At 48.6% G+C, this 15,999-nt stretch overlaps 2 protein-coding genes and 2 long non-coding RNA genes across 7 annotated transcripts in view; 2 read left to right on the forward strand and 2 right to left on the reverse strand.

Annotated features, from left to right (window-relative positions):
• The first annotated feature begins 802 nt into the window (after positions 1-802).
• On the forward strand, positions 803-9,954 carry CD3G (CD3g molecule). Of its 3 annotated transcripts, none has more exons than XM_029956892.1 (7): positions 803-1,148; positions 4,810-4,833; positions 5,300-5,527; positions 6,117-6,248; positions 6,865-6,908; positions 7,329-7,412; positions 9,038-9,954. In XM_029956892.1, exons 1-6 carry the CDS (start codon positions 1,094-1,096, stop codon positions 7,392-7,394), a joined length of 549 nt encoding a protein of 182 aa, XP_029812752.1. In that variant the 5' UTR covers positions 803-1,093; the 3' UTR covers positions 7,395-7,412; positions 9,038-9,954. The 3 variants fall into 3 exon arrangements, with proteins under 3 accessions (XP_029812752.1, XP_029812751.1, XP_029812753.1); XM_029956891.1 differs by lacking the exon at positions 9,038-9,954 and adding an exon at positions 8,041-8,321 and having other exon boundaries at positions 804-1,148; XM_029956893.1 differs by lacking the exons at positions 803-1,148; positions 9,038-9,954 and adding exons at positions 1,167-2,077; positions 8,041-8,321.
• A 3,518-nt stretch (positions 9,955-13,472) lies between these two features.
• Positions 13,473-14,006, reverse strand: LOC115272063. Its single transcript, XR_003900224.1, has 2 exons — positions 13,809-14,006; positions 13,473-13,579 (listed from the first exon to the last, which is right to left on the reverse strand). It is a non-coding gene; the product is annotated as an uncharacterized LOC115272063 (long non-coding RNA).
• Positions 13,894-15,999, forward strand: part of UBE4A (ubiquitination factor E4A) — a 33,910-nt gene continuing 31,804 nt past the window's right edge. Inside the window, exon 1 of one of the 2 annotated variants that reach the window (XM_029915097.1) lies at positions 13,894-14,013. The gene's annotated coding sequence lies outside the window, so the exon portion shown is untranslated. The remainder of the gene's footprint in view (positions 14,014-15,999) is intronic. The other variant, XM_029915095.1, reaches the window with a different exon arrangement.
• On the reverse strand, positions 14,263-15,047 carry LOC115272062. The gene is made up of 3 exons (XR_003900223.1): positions 14,980-15,047; positions 14,443-14,778; positions 14,263-14,345 (listed from the first exon to the last, which is right to left on the reverse strand). It is a non-coding gene; the product is annotated as an uncharacterized LOC115272062 (long non-coding RNA).

The raw sequence follows: 15,999 nt of genomic DNA on the forward strand, positions 1-15,999 counted from the left end.
CTTTGCCCACGGTCCTCCTTGAGCAGCCTGAGATACCAGACTAAGCAGACGTCCCTTCTTACCAGTGGGAAGGTTGGGCTTTGGAACCATCCCCACCCCCACCACCCCCAGCCACACACTTGAACCCCGGCTCCAACCCTCCCTGTCCACTGGGTCTGGGCCAGTCGTGGGGTTTTTCAGAGCTTAATTCCTTCAGTATCATAATAAGGATTTGGGCAAAAATCCTGCCTGACACATCATATTCATCTTTGCTCAGTAAGAAGTAGTTATTAATAACAATCTGGCTGCCTCAGGCAGAGAGCTTCCCCGGGACCCAGCTGGACTTTCTCCCCCTGTGGCTTCTGGGGAGGCAAACTCTCTACGTGGCAGGAGTTGGACAGTAATTTCCCTGAGGGCAGAGATAGTGAGGGTCTTGCTGTCCCCTTCCGTATCCCCAGGCTGTGCCCCGCTCACCACGAGGTCTCTGTACATGTTTGTGGACTCACGGACTGACCGGCTGAGGGAGATGAACCCTGACATTCTGGAAACTCAGCTCAGGCTCTGGCCTTTGGAAAGATATGGCCTGTCTTATTGCAATTATCCGTCCTATCCTCTTCCAGGCAGACCCTTGTTTTGGATGATCTTGTCTCAAAAGGACAGTGAAAAGCTCCCGGGCGAGGGCCTGGACTGAGGAGGGTCTGTGTTCAGACCCTCCCCCTGAGTACACGAGTTCCCGCCCAAATCCCTCAGTTCCAGCAACGCACGACAGGTGGTGGCCGAGATGTGGCCCTCTCGCACGAAGTAAGGGGCCCAGAACCCAGGGGTTCTCCTGTGCAAGCTGTCCCTGAGAGGGGACCCAGCCCTCTCTTCCTCTCCCTCTTGCCTCCTCCTGTCCTCCACCCGTAACAGAAAAGCAAGATACATCCGCACCTGCAGCCCCGCTGAGGCCTCCTTCTGCCCACATTTCAAGCAGAGGGTGGAGGCTCAGGTTCACGCCTTCTCTCAGGGGCCCCCAGCCTGCAGGATGCTGGGCAGAGCCAGACTCGCTGCTCAGCAGGCCGGCTGGTGGCGAGGGCTTGCTTAGTGCCTCTGCAGGGACAAGACAGAGACTGACATGGAGCAGGGGAAGCATCTGGCTGGCCTCATCCTGGCCCTCACTCTTCTTCAAGGTAAGCTTCTGACAGTCTGAAGAAAGGCTCAGGGGAAGGGATCATCACCACCGGGAGAAGAATATTGGGATCTCTAACCTCAAGCCCGCCTGAGCTATCCCCATAGAATTCCGAGAAGGAAGGGCAAACTTGGAGCCTCCTACTGTTCTTTGCCAGACAGAAGCAGTGTCCCGTGGGAGGTACGGGGTCTTGTCTCTTCAAAGAAAACAGAGGACTTTACGGGCTAGAGAGAGAGGACCCAGATGCCGCCATCTTAGGTTGAATGTAGCCCAAAATGGCACAGGGCAGGAACCCGAAAATAAAAAGTGTGCATTCCTTACGTCAGAGCTGGAGTTAGCAGACAGACCAATATGACATTTGCTCACTCTGTTGGTCGGCCGGTCGACTGCTCAATGATTACGAGGGAGATCCTATTACATACCAGGCTGAAGGGCATAAGGTTGGAACACAACCTCTGCCCTAGTGGGCTCCAGTCTCGCCGGAGAGAACGCTGTAGGTCACCAGACTGCGTGTAAGGTGCACTAGAAGGCGCCTGTATGGATGCGCAGTTGGAAATAAACAACGGGAAGTCGATGAACTGGGTCAGTGCCTGGAGGCTGGACTAGAGAGGGCTCTCCCCACACTGGGGGAGGCGGAAAGCTGTTCAGGGGGGTCGTCTGAGTAGAAACTGAACAGAAAGACACAGACGATAAAGGGCAGGTGATAAGTGCACCAAGCACAGGCGATTCCTTAAAGGTGTTTGGATGAGAAGAGATACTCTCTCCTCAGTGGTAAGTAGAAAAGGAAATAGGTCCTACGATGAAATGTTTTTGAGTGTGAGAGAAATCTGCGCACATTTCTAGTCTAAAGGAAGAGATCGCAGAGCAAGGTCCTGGCGTTGATGCTGGAAGGATGGAGTGAAGCGCGGGCTCAAGGACGCAGAGGAGAAGGTACCTTACCCCCTGAGACAGGAGAAAGGGAGGTGGCCTTGGCCACAGTAGGCACGTAGATGGAAAGGAAGCCAGAGGGTCTTACGGCTTCTATGTTCTCAGTGAACTAAGTGGAAGGAAATGCCACTTGCTGAAACTGGGCTGGGGGACGGCTGAGCGGGGGCCTTGAAGAAGACAGCAAGCGTTTAGAATGATTTCAGCAGAGAACGGAAGAAGAGCCAGCTAAGAAGACACAAGCTGCGGGCAGGCCGGGAAGCCTGGGCACGGCACCTGGGTCCCAGCAACAAGAGCTCTGAGCTGAGCAACAGAAACTTGAGCTCTGGGTCCAGCTCAGTCACCAGTGAGCTGTGTGAACTTGGACCAGGCCTCCGTTCTGCGGCTCTGTTCTCTCACTAGTCCATGAGGAGATGTGGCTACCTGAGCTCCCAAACCTTAAAAAGGAATAAGACTCAGAGAAGCAAAACTAAAAGATGTCAGCAATCACTTGGACCCTCTCTCCTATAGAATCCAAGTTAGAACGAGGGACCTCTTTGTCCCCCCCATGGTGACCAGGCGGCCAGGAAGAATGGTAGCAAGAAATCTTCTTGACAGTTGTCTTGCTTTTTTTTTTTTAATTCACTCATCCATCCATTCATGCACTCGTTCCGCATTCTGTACCAGGTACTATTACTAATCGGCTCAGTGCTGCTGCAAGTTCTAAAACAGCTGACTCCTTCCAACTGTTTCCCATCATATTTTTTGCCCATCGCACTTCGATTCACACCCCGTCTGTCCCCGTCACAGCTCCACCCCTAGGCGCACAACCTCTCTGTCCTCTTCCAACCTGTGTCTTGGCTCAGCCCTTCTTTCCTCCAGAATTCCCTCCAGAATGCTCTTCTCTGTCTAGCGAATTCCTAATCATTCTCGAGGCCCAACCAAGTGTCACCTTCTCCGTTAAGGTTTCCCTGTCCCTCACTCTTGGGCAAAATCAATAGCTTCTGCCGCCTTTCATATGCATTCCTGAAAGTACTAAAGATGGTTTATAAATTCTATTATATTAATTGCATACATGTTTATTTTTTCTACTTCACTGTAAACCCTTTGGAAGCAGCAAGTTAGTTCTTGTGTTACCACTCTTTTTTTTTCCACACTGATTAATCATGTCAGGTACATAACAGTGGGTACTGAATGTGTGGATTAAATTCGGTTGAGTTGAATTCCAGGGCTAGTGCTCTGTCGGGCACCTACATACAACTCCTGAGTTTTGAGACAGATTTCAGGGCTATTGAATAGATACCTTCCGATGACATCCAGGGTTTCTACAAAAAAAATGGATCACCAAGGCTGAGGATTCTGGAAATACGTACTTTAAAAAGTCTTTACTTAGTGTAGGGGCGCCCCGATGGCTCAGGCAGCTAACTAAGCATCTGACTCTTGATTTCGGCTCCGATCATGATCTCACAGGTCGTGGGACTGAACCCCAGGTTGGGCTCTATGCTGTTAGTGCAGAGCTTGCTTGGGACTCTCTCTCTCCGTCTCTCTCTGCCCCTCCCCTGCTCACACTCTCTCCCACTCTCTCAAGATAAACATTTTTTAAGACGCTCTTTAGTTGGTGTAAGCCCACGTTTTGCCAGAACTTTAGCTGCTAAGAGAGCAGAGCATCCCAGGCTACACCCCAGTGCCCTCGTGGGCGTTGTGGTGCCGCTCTGCTGCTAACCATCCCGAGTCAGCGTCAGGCCACAGGGAAGGGCACTGTCCCCAGCAACGCTGTCCTCCCTTTAAACTCCAGGCACAAGTTCAGAGGTTCACATCCCACCTACCGTGCTGAGAAACTGGGTACAAATCTGCCGGGTTCCCAGATTTGATAATATGTTAGAACTACTCAGGGGACTCAGGAAAGTGCCATGTTTACTATTGCAGTTTGATTATAAAAAAATTAAATCAGGATTTCCCATGAAGAAGCATATACAGCGAGGGCTGAGAGGGTCCGGGACGCAGCACTTCTGTGCCTTCTCCCTGTGGAGTCAGAGTACCTGACCCTCCTCGGACATGGATGTGTTCACCAACAGGGAAGCCACACTGAGGGTTTGGGTTTTTTTCATTTTATTTATTTTAGAAAGAGAGAGAGTGTGTGTGTGAGCCTGGGAGAGGGAGAGAGAGAGAGCCTCAAGCAGGTCTATGCTCAGCACGGAGCCTACCTTGAGGCTCAATCTCACGATCCTGGGGTCATGACCCAACCCAAAATCAAGAGCTGAACAGTCAACTGACTGAGCCACCCAGGTGCCCCTGCACTGAGTTGTTATTGGGGTTTCATGACACAGGTGTCATTGACTGAATCATTGGTTGTGGGATTGAACTCACTCTCCAGCCCCCTTTCCTTCCAGGGCTCAAAGTCCTAGATTACATGGCTCGTGACCAGCCCCACCCTAGTCATCTTATTAGCATAAATTCATATATGGTCCAAAAGGCCACCGAGAATAACAGACAAGCCTACCATTCATGACATTCCAAGGCTTTAGAAACCCCGGGCAGGAATCTAGCACAAACACCAGACAAATTATTATACGGCACTCGGAAGCCCATTTGGTGATGTAGGCTACAACTCAGTGAAGTAAGTATAAATACTGTCCACTCTTGTGGATTAAGATGTCTCTCTATCTTGGCCTCCAATGGCCGTGGAAATGCTACCTTGGGGCATCTGAACAACTCTATGCCCCGCTAACCCTCTCACTCTCTCTCTTCTGTCTCTACAGGTTCTATGGCCCAGTCGAAACAAGGTAGGGTGTATGGCTTCTTTCTATCCTCAAACTCTGACGAAATTCATGGAAATATGGTTCCTACCATAGCAGTCCTATGGGGTGACCACTAGTAAATAACAAGTCTCCCATTTGTCAACCAGATGAGTAGCCAGTCATGACCTTCCTGGGCAGTTTCCCTGTAGCTAAATGATGAACTCTCTAGTCCTTGGAGTTAGAAACAGGACGCTAGCAGCCAGGCACGATTCAAAGTGGGACCCATGAACCAACAGCGTTAGCATCACCCGGCAGCATGTTGGAAATGCCACATGTCAGCCCCTTCCCGGAACTACTAATGGCACCTGAAATTCTAGCCGGATCCCCGTGTGGTCCGTGTGCACACTTACGTTTGAAAAGCGCTGCGGTGATGGTCTTGTCCTGACCCCCAGAGCCGGGAGACTTTCAGAGGAAAAAGACCCCTAACAGACCATGGCTTTTCCCTTTTCAGAAATTCCTGTGGTAAAAGTAAATGACAATCAAGAAGACGGTTTGGTAGTTCTGACTTGTGACGTAAAAGATGAAAATGTCAAGTGGTTTAAAGATGGGAAGGAAATAAATCTCCACAACAAGGATAAAAAAATACACAATCTGGGAAGCAGTATCAAGGACCCTCAAGGGACATATTTGTGTCAAGGATCCAAGAACTATTCAAGACCGCTCCAAGTGCATTACAGAAGTACGTGCCGCCCCTCGGCTGGTTTGTTGTGCAGTTAGTCAGCACCTGCCATTCTGGTGAGCTTCCTGCCCCAGACGAGTATGGAAAGAGACACTAAACAGTTCTCTTTCTCTTAATTTCCCCCTTGCCTCTTTTTGAATATCAGCAGACAGTTCCCCCGGCCTTCTTGGCAAAGCATAACCGGTCCTGTAAAGCCTGGTTTGATTTTGGATGGGCCCCCATGGATTGGGGCCGTCAACTATCATCGCTATAAGCTAGTTGCTGTAGCTCCGGGAGACAGAGGAGATTATACGGTGAGCAGGAATGAAATGTGGAAGGCAGCCGACCACAGAAAAGAGGATCTGATCTTCCCTCTATTTCATATAGTTCCTGGCGGTAAGCCTACAGGACTTCCCCAGGCACCTGGGGCACGGAAACCTATCAAGAAGAGTTGTATTGTCAGTTCAGGGATCTTTCCAGGCAATTCCGTACCATGCGCAGAGGAGTCTGCAGCCCTAAATACAGCATTCTTGCTGGGAGGCCAGAGAACAAGATTCAGAAGAACCACTGTCACCTCCTGAAGGAGGCGTGTCCTTCTCTCTCCCCACAGTGTGTCAGAACTGCATTGAAATAAACGCAGCCACTGTATCCGGCTTTGTCTTCGCCGAAATCATCAGCGTTTTCTTCCTTGCTGTGGGGGTCTACTTCATCGCTGGACAGGATGGAGTTCGCCAGTCAAGAGGTAAAAAGAATGTTCTTGAATGAGGAGAGAGGAGACCCTCAGGTCCCTTCCTCCCGACACAGACCCAGCAGAAGAGACGAGGTAGGCGGGCATTAGGAGGCACACACCTGGGTGCAAAGGGCACTGGTGTTTTCACAGCATATACCCCCGTCACGGGCTCCACCTCCCTTCCATTTTCCTCTGCGTTTTTAAAAAACTCTTTGTTGTAGTGAAACCTGCATACAGAAAAATGCACGAATGACAAGCATACAGCTAAGCCGAGCAAACACCCTCATGAATCCAACACCCAGTTTAAGACAGAGAATATCACCGGCCCCCTAGAAGTCCCCTCCACGGTCAGTTCCAGCCCCTCCCTAGCCCTCACGGCGAGCGCTATCCTGACTTCGAACAACATTGATTCGTTTTGCCTCTTTTCACTCCGTATGTCAGTGGACTCGTACAGCAAGTGCCCTTGTGGGTGTGTTTCTTTTACCCCAAACATGCCCGTGAGATCTCTCCGTATGCTTGTGTGTAGACGTACCTCACTCATCCTTATTGTCTCCAGTGCTCTAGTGTGTGAAGAGACCCCAGTTTTCTAGCCACTCTACTTTGCGTATTTTGTTTATTTTTTGTGCAGCCTCAGACAAGCAGACTCTGTTGTCCAATGACCAGCTCTACCAGGTAAGGGAGGGGAATGAAAGAGACGTTGCTACAATTAGGGGTAAAATCTGGAGAGGGGGCAAGTTATCTGGAGGCTACTATACAGATAAGGAACCACTTAGGGCGCACCGGACGATTGCATAGCGCTCTTTGAGTAGAACGGATGAAAGAAAAAGACGGGTTGAGAGAGACTGAGGTCAGGATCTAGCGAGAAGAAGTTGAAGAAGGCACTGAGAGGGACACACGAAGAAACAGAGCCTCCCTCCCCCCCCCCCCCCCCCCCCCCCCCCCCACCCCCCCCCCCCGCCCTCTCTCCACCCCCAGGACAGGGAAGCACCCAGTCCAAAGCCTCACCCAGGAAAAAGCATTCAATAAATATGCATCAAGTTAATTCATAGAGGAGGAGGGAAAATGAGTTTATGACCACGCTGTCCTTTTTAGCCCCTCAAGGATCGGGAAAATGACCATTACAGCCACCTTCAAGGAAAGCAATTAAGGAAGCACTGAACTCAGGACTCAAAGCAGGTGTGTCCTTCTACACCAATTCTAGAAAATTACCTTTTCTTTACCTGCCCTTCCAACTGCTGCCGAGTCTGTCTCCCTTCCCCGAGCAGCTCTAAGCTTAGGGGAGCCCAGGGGACTGAGAATTCTTTGTGGCTAGAGTGCTCTGCGCATCCAAGGGTTTTTGCAAAACCCCTGGCCTCTATCCACCGGATGCCCGTAGCGCTGCCAGCTGTAAGGATCAAAAATACCCCCAGACGGGGCGCCTGGGGACTCAGTCGGATAAGCGTCTGACTTCGGCTCAGGTCATGATCTCACGGTTTGTGGGTTCGAGCCCCACTTCTGGCTCCGTGCTGGCGGCTCAGAGCCTGGAGCCTGCTTCAGATTGTGTCTCCCTCTCTTTCTGTCCCTACCCTGCTCTCTCTCTGAAAAATAAATAAACATAAAAAAAAAGAAAACTATCTCCAGATATTTCAAGTATCTCCTCCAAGGCAAAATCACCCTTTGTTAAGAACCACTGACCTATATTAACTTTCAATCAATCTATCGATCAGAAGTTCTGACTCAGCCAATCAGGAAAAGCTTCTGTCAAGAAAACAGGACCCAAGGATTATTTGGTTTTCTGAACCTGCTCCAATTTTTCTTTTCCCAGCCCAGGCACCCTCCCTTCTGGATATGTCTTAGGAACAGAGCAGTTCGTTTTGGAGCACTCCTGGCAAAGAGACTTTCAGCCCTAAATCTAGATTCAAATTTCCCAAAGGTGACAAATGGAGAAGAAAGGCCATCAGAACAACTTCGGATTTTTCTCGAAATAAAATCATGTTAAAAGACAATAAAAATATGTACGGTGTTCCCGGAGCGCCACCTATTGGGAGGTGGTTCTTCTGTAAAAGAAAATTGAAAAGATCAAATAATCCCCTCTATTTGAACTTTTTTAAGTTTTAATTTTTGTTTACTTTTTGTATGGGTCATAATCTACTTGGTTTAAATATGCAATGAAAAGTCTCCGCTGCCTCCATCCCCCGCCCCGTCCTCTCCAGAGACAAAACGACATGCTAGCTTCTTATAAGTCTTATAAAGATACATAAGGTGTTATAAATCAGAGTAGTCCAGGCATACACAAGCAACCTCTTAAGTATTCTCCTCTTCCCTCTTTTTCACACCAACGGGATCAGACTATATGCCTTGCACTCTGCCTAACAAAACCGTGAGATTGGTGCGACTGGGTGACTCCGTCAGCTGAGCATCCGACTCCTGATCTCAGCCCGGGTCACGATCTCATGGCTCATGAGTTCGAGCCCCACGTCAGCACAGAGCCTGCTTGGGATTCTTTCTCTCCCTTTCTCTGCCTCAACCTCTCTCTCAAAATAAATAAATTAATTTTTTTAAAAGCCCTTAAGATTATTTCATGCCAGTAAGTAAAGGAGTGTGCGTGTGTTTGTTTTGATGCAGCCACATTGTACAGATATGCTACCCTTTATTTAGCCAGTGCTCTGCCGATGGACACTTAAGTTGCTTCCAATATGTTGACCTTACAATGCTGTAATGACTAACACTGCATAAGTGCCATCTAAAAGAAATAATTGTATTGAAGCATAATTTACATGCTACGGAATTCACTCATTTGAAGCAATGTCTCCTGTTCTCAGTGTTAGAAAACACGCCCAGATGCACCCGCACCCCCATAACGCAGTTGAGAACATTCCCATCCGTCCCTCGGACTCCCTGTGCCGTTTCCAGTCACTCCTGCTCCCAGCCCGGGCCCCCGGCGCCCGCTACTGTCTTTTCTGTCTCATCAGATTTGCCTTTTCTGGACATTTCACGTAAGTGGGCTTATACAAAGCTGCTTTGGACACTCTCACACTTAGCCTTGCGCGGACCTGTGTCTTCATTCCTCTGCGTTGCCATGTGGGCGTGAAGAATTGCTAGATTGTTCAGTAAATATCTGTTTAACTTTTTAAGAAACTCCCTGTGCCATTTTGCATTCCCACCAGCAAGGGCGAGAGTTTCAGTGTCTCCACATCCTCACCAATGTTTGTTACTATGTTTTTTGAGTATACCATTCTCGCACATATAAGATGATATTTGTTGGACCTTTAATTTGCATTTCCCTAATGACTAATGATGTGGAACATCTTTTCACGTGCTTATTAGCCTTTCTTACGTCTTTAGTGAAATATCTGTTTAAATTTTTTTTAATTTGGGTTGTCTTAGTGTTGAATTGAAAGAACTCTTATATATTTTGAATACAAGTCTTTTATTATAATACATTATTTGGAAATACACCTACCAGTCTGTGGCTTGCCTTATCATTCTCTTCATGGTGACTTTTTAAGCACAAAAAAATTTAATTTTTATGAAGTCCATTTTATCCATTTTTTTCTTGTATGGATTGTGCTTTTCGTATCATGTCTAAGAACTCAAGATCACAAACCCAAGATCACAAAGATTTCTCCTATGTCTTCTTTTTATAGTTTATAAAGTTTTGTAGTTTTAGTTGTGATGTTTTAAATATGCTTAAGACTATTTGTAACAAACCCAAACAAATAAAATTTGGATGCTGTAATGTGTTTGCCCTTGTAATTTTCTTAAATATTGCCAAATCGCACTTCATGGAGGTTGGGTCAGTATATACTCCCAATAATAATAATTGAGCGTGCCTTGTACTCCATACTTTTTTTTTAAATGTTTTATTTATTTTTTGATACAGAGAGACAGAGCATGAGAGGGGGAGGGGCAGAGAGAGAAGGAGACACCGAACCGGAAGCAGGCTCCAGGCTCCGAGCTAGCTGTCAGCACAGATCCCGACGCGGGGCTCGAACCCACTAACGGGAGATCTGACCTGAGCCGAAATCGGAGGCTTAACCGGCTGAGCCACCCAGGCGTCCCAACTCCATACTTTTTTAACTTTGGCAATCTGATGAGTTAAATATGGCGTCTCAGTGTAGTTTTTTTTTAATTTCTCTTTAATGTTTTTTTATTATTGAGAGACAGAGAGAAACAGAGCATGAACATGGAAGGGGGAGAGAAAGGGGAAGACACAGAATCCGAAGCAGGCTCCAGACTCTGAGCTGTCGGCACAGAGCCCGATGCGGGGCTCAAACCTACAAACTGTGAGATCATGACCTAAGCTGAAGTCGGTCACTCAACCGACTGAGGCACCCAGGCGCCCCTCAGTGTAGTTTTAATTTACATTCTCCTTATTAAAAATGAGAGCCATGAGTTTTTCCTTCTCCTGATATGTAGGTTCATATCTTTTTACCTTTTTCTTATTGACTTGCAACAGCTCTTTACATATCTGGAAAACCAGATCTTTTGTCTGTGATATTAGTTGCAGATTTGTTTCCAACTTTAGTATTTTTTCTTTTTTTTAACATTTTATTTATTTTTTGAGAGAGAGACAGAGAGACAGCATGAGCAGGGGAGGGTCAGAGAGAGAGAGATACAGAATCTGAAGACAGGCTCCAGGCTCCAGGCTCTGAGCTGTCAGCACAGAGCCCGCTATGGGGCTTGAACCCACAAATTGTGAGATCATGACCTGAGCCGAAGTTGGACACTTAACCAACTGAGCCACCCAGGCGCTCCTAGTATTTGTTCTTTGACTTGATGATGATTGGTTTTCTATGCACATTTTACAAATATCTGCATATAGTAAAATTCACTGGTATTTCATGGCTTCTAGATTGTTTCTTTTCTTTTTTTTCTTTTTCTTTTTTTCTTTTTTTTTAGACTCTAGATGACTTTATTCTTCAACCGGCTTTGACCTCCCCACAGCTCCAGGTGAGACTGAGAGAAAGTCCCAGGGCTGTCGCTGGCTCCACTGTCTGACCAGTCACAGAGAGAAGCCAGCAGCATGCTGGCAGAGTCGGACGGCCCTTCTGGGGATGCAGCGAAGGGGCCGTCCAGTCAGGGGGTACTTGAGGTCAGCCTCGGTGGCCCACAGAATGGGGTCAACAGGCGACAGAGAGCCTTGTGCCTCAGAAAACCTCACAGGGTTGGACAAGGGCCATGAATGGGATGCGGGGACCCTCCCGGGCTCACGGCGGTTACTGACTTAAGGACGGGCCTGGGAGAGGGAAAGATGAAGAGCGTGTGGGGAGGGACAGAGCAACTCAGGGAAGGACACAGAAGAACTTCTCCCAGAAGGGGTTCCCCAAGGGGGCACAGGGGGGACGAGGGGATCCTCGCAGGGGTGGCCTCACAGTAAGCCATCAAGTCCCTGCGGCCTTGGCACCTGTATCTGGCACAAGGTGGCTTCCCTCTCATGCTATTCCACCACCTTGTGAGCTTGCGCAATACTCACCGTGCGGTTCACAGGGGTCTCCGCTTTCATCCTGAGGCCACAGGCAGCAAGGGCCTTGGGGAGGAGCCATCGGGTTGCACCAACCGTGCCTGAGATGGGTGCCCCCCCCTCGCAGGGAGTTGCTCCTGAAAGAATGAGCCGCCGCAGCAGCAGACGCAGCAGGTGCAAAGAAGGCCACTGGGGAGGCTCAGGGCAGAGGTCCCTCGGGGGCTGGACCCGGTTCCTGCAGCTCAAGCACTCTAGGTTGCTTCCTCTTTAGAAAGGTCTTCCCCATTTTAAGATTATTCTTTTAAGAGTTTTTTTCCTATGAATTCCTCCAGCATTTTTATGGTTTCATTTTATACATTGAAACTTTGATCCATCTTGAATTCATTTTAATGCAAAGGCCAAATACTGACTGAGTTTTAAACTGTCTAGCTATCCAGTTATTCCAGAACTATTTTTTAAGTCTATTTATTTATCTTGAGAGAGACAGAGACAGCACGAGAGGGGGAGGGGCACAGAGAGAGAGAGAGAGAGAGAGAGAGAGAGAGAGGGGGAGGGAGAATCTCAAGCAGGCTCTTGATTGTCAGCATAGAGCCCAACAAGGGTCTTGAACCAACAATCTGTGAGATCATGACCTGAGCCAAAACCAAGACTTGAATGCTTACCCGACTGAGCTGCCCTGGTGCCCCCAGGACTATTTTTGGATGACCCGTCTTGTGCTTGTTGATTGTAAGCGGGGTCACCACTCCGCCTTCACAGACCTGCTCATTCAGTGGTGTGCAACCATCACCTTTATCCATTCCAGGAGCTTTCCATCGTCTTGACCTTTGTACCCATTAAACAAAAATTCCCCATTCTTCCCCAGCCCCTAACAACCTCTATTCTACTTTTCTATCTCTATGAATTTGCCGACTCTAGGTACCACATATAAATGATGTAAATGGAATTATACAGTATTTGCCCATTTGTTGTCTGGCTTGTTTCATACAACAATGTTCTCAAGGTTTATCCATGTTACAGTCTGTATTAGGATTTCAGACTTTTTAAGGCTGAAAAATAGTCAGTTGTATGTATATACCACATTTTGTTTATTCATTCATTTGCCCCTGGAAATCCTGGGTTGTTTCCACCTTGTGGTTATTCTGAGTAATTTTGCTACAAACACGGGTGCACAAGTATCTGTCTGAGTCTCTGCCTTCAGTTCTCTGGGGTTTATACCCGGAAGTGGACTTGCTGCATCGTATGGTAATTCTATGTGTAACTATTTGAGGAACCACCAAAAATTTCCCTGAACTGTTGCACTATTTTACATTTCCACCATGCTCACGGGTTCCTAATTCTCCTCCACACCAACACATATTTTCCTTTTTTTGTGTGCGATAGGCATCTTCCTAATGGAAGTGAGGTGTTTTTCATTGAAGTTTCAATTTGCATTTCCCTCATTAGTGACATTGAGAATCTTTTCTTGTGCTCATTGGCCATTTGTATATCTTCCTTGGAGAAATGTCAATTCAGGCCCATTGCCCATTTTTGAATCACCTTGTGTGGGTTTTTTGTTGTTGAGTTGTAGAAGTTCTTTATATATTTTGGATGTTAACCCTTTATCCGATACATGATTTACAAATACTGGGTCTCATTCTATGAATTGTCCTTTCACTTGCACTCTTGAAAATCGTGTGCTGCTTTCACGGCCTTTCTGTACCTCAAAGTAACCTTGTGGCATGCATATTGTCACCTTACAGTGAGAAAAATAAAATCCAAAGCTACCATGTCTTAGCACACTGCCTGACACCTAATAAGAGCTCAAATCTTTATTATTGTTATTGTTGTTATTGCTGTAGTTGTTGCCTCATTGATAATAATCTATGAAGAGTAACACAAGCGGCTTCAAAAAGGCGTGACCCTGGCGGGAAAAACAGAAAGCAAAAGCCTACAGAGGTTGCCAGCAGCGCCAAAAATCACCAACTCATGACCACGCGGGCGACACACCAGATTCCAAACCCGGCCTCGAGTTTCACCAAGCTCCGGGCCGCCCCTCCGCCACCCGGCCTCCCCGACGCTGCCCTTCCCGGGCCCGCCCCCAGCCCGGCTCCGCCCCGCCCGGAGCCTACGGCCACTTCCGCCCCGCCCACCCGGCAGGCGCAGGCGCCGTTGAGGTGTTTGCGCGCCAGTTCCCGGCGCAGGGCGGCACCCCCTGCTTCCGGCGCCCGGGTGAGACTCCGCGGGCCTGGCGCCTGGTCATGACGTAAGCTCCGGTTGTCGTGCTGAGTCGGAAGTGGGAGCCCTTCGGCCACTAAGACTCCTGCTGTGTCGTCGCTGCTGGCCTTTCTGGCTCTGGTAAGAGAGGAAATAGCTTGAGGGGAGGGGATCGTGGAGTCCGCGGCGGGGTGTTTTTCTCCTGGTTGAATGCCGCTCCAGGCCTCTGCATTTTTGCCTCCACAAAATCCTTTCACCTGTGCTTTCCTGCCCCGTGACCCTCTCCTTCATGAACTTCGACTCTGACTTGGGACCCCTCACAGTGCCCCAGCTTCCGGCACCTGCCCCCCTCTTTGCCATTCCCTTCCAGGAAAAGGCCAGAATACTGGCCTTGCGTTATCTTTGACTTCCTTCCCCTGGAAGGAGCGCCGAGCGGGCGGGTCGCCCTCCTTGCTGCGAATCCCTTATGGAACCTGGAGGGAGGAAATGTAAAGCGTGTGACAACCAATAGCCAGACACCAAAGAAGACAGAATTAAGCACGGGCCCCAGTAATCAAACCAGCTGAATACCTGTGGCGAGATGATTGACATGCCTTCAGGCAGGTGGTCAGTTCTGCTCGGAACTGCTCTGGCGCTCTGCTTCGTGCCCCCTCAGTAACGGGGAGTAGAAGATACTGGTAGGGTGGAGTAGCCCCAGCTCCGGGGTTATATCTGATGGGTCCTTTCTTGGGGATCAGTTTTTCACTCCCAGAAAAGGATGAGCTTAGTCTCCCTGCTTTGGTCTCACATGGGAGTCCTCCTGAGATAAAATGCGACCCGGGAAAGAATGCCGTTGGCTTTTTAACTTGACGAGACCCTTCTGGCTCGCTGATGTGTTCTTAGGACCCCTTGCCACATTCTCAGGACCTGAAAGCATTTGGCCATGGAACATAGAACAATGAAAACATATTAATTCCTTCTCGGTTTAATGTATGTATTACTCACCAGGAGGGAGACCTTACCGCGTATGGTTTAGTAGAGCTTGATTTCGCCAGTTTTACGAAGTATTCTACACATTTCTGTTTAAAAGCAATACCAAGTCTGCTGTTAGAACTTTTGTGTGCTCACCGTTTTCGGAGCTGACATCGGTCCTTAGGGATTAGCAGTCCTGTTCATAAACAAAAGATTGAGTGGGGGTGGGGCGTGAGAGGATGTTGCGGACCGGAAGTAAACAGCAGTTAACAGACGTAGACCCTCGCGGGGAGTATATCTTAGTGGGATGTGTTTTTAAGTGGGACACATTAAAAAGGAATCAAATCCGAGGCACCTGGGTGGCTCAGTCGGTTGAGCATCTGACTGCTGCTCAGGTCATGATCTCAGTTCGTGGGTTTGAGCCCCGCGTAGGGCTCTGTGCTGACAGCTAGCTCAGAGCCTGGAGCCTGCTTTGGATTCTGTGTCTTCCTCTCCGTCTGCCCCTGCCCTGCTTGTGCGCGGGCTGTCTTTCTCTCTCAAAAGTAAGTAAACATTAAGAAAAAAAAAAAAAGGAACCAAATCCAAAAGCTCTTAAGGATTGATGGTGGCACCACCAACAGGATGGTGCTGGATCTCGTCGGTATGGAGGCTGACGACAGAAGATTATAAATAATCCGTGCCATTGAATATTGAAACAGAGGCACGCCGTGATCGCATAGTGGTTAGTACTCTGCGTTGTGTGAATATTAAACCAGAGTCTCAGGGTTCCACTTTATCAGACCTTTTGGGGTGGGTGATGTCCAGGTGCTCTTACACCCGTGAGACCACTGATCACCTCTAAACCAGCATCCTCCCGTCAACTGATCATGCCTCCCTTTTCCTTCGAAACTTTTCTGGAAGAGGTTACACGGTACGTGCCCTTGGAGTATGACGGTAGCTTGTGCACAGAGTTGAAGTTCATGTAAAAGATGAACTTAGTGAGGACAGGCGAAAACTTCTTGTTCTTCAAAAAGACACATAGCAGAGGCGGCAAGAGATTTGTCCCTGTCCGTACTCTACACGCGCCGAGGTGCCAAAGAGCCACAGGTGTCTGGCCCGGAGCTTGAGCTTCTACTGTGACCCGAGACAGCCGGCAGAGCCCGGGTAGGACTGTGGGCACTGCTGCTGATTACAAGG

This window comes from Suricata suricatta, chromosome 11 (genome assembly GCF_006229205.1).
Source record: "Suricata suricatta isolate VVHF042 chromosome 11, meerkat_22Aug2017_6uvM2_HiC, whole genome shotgun sequence".
NCBI classification, from domain to species: domain Eukaryota; kingdom Metazoa; phylum Chordata; class Mammalia; order Carnivora; family Herpestidae; genus Suricata; species Suricata suricatta.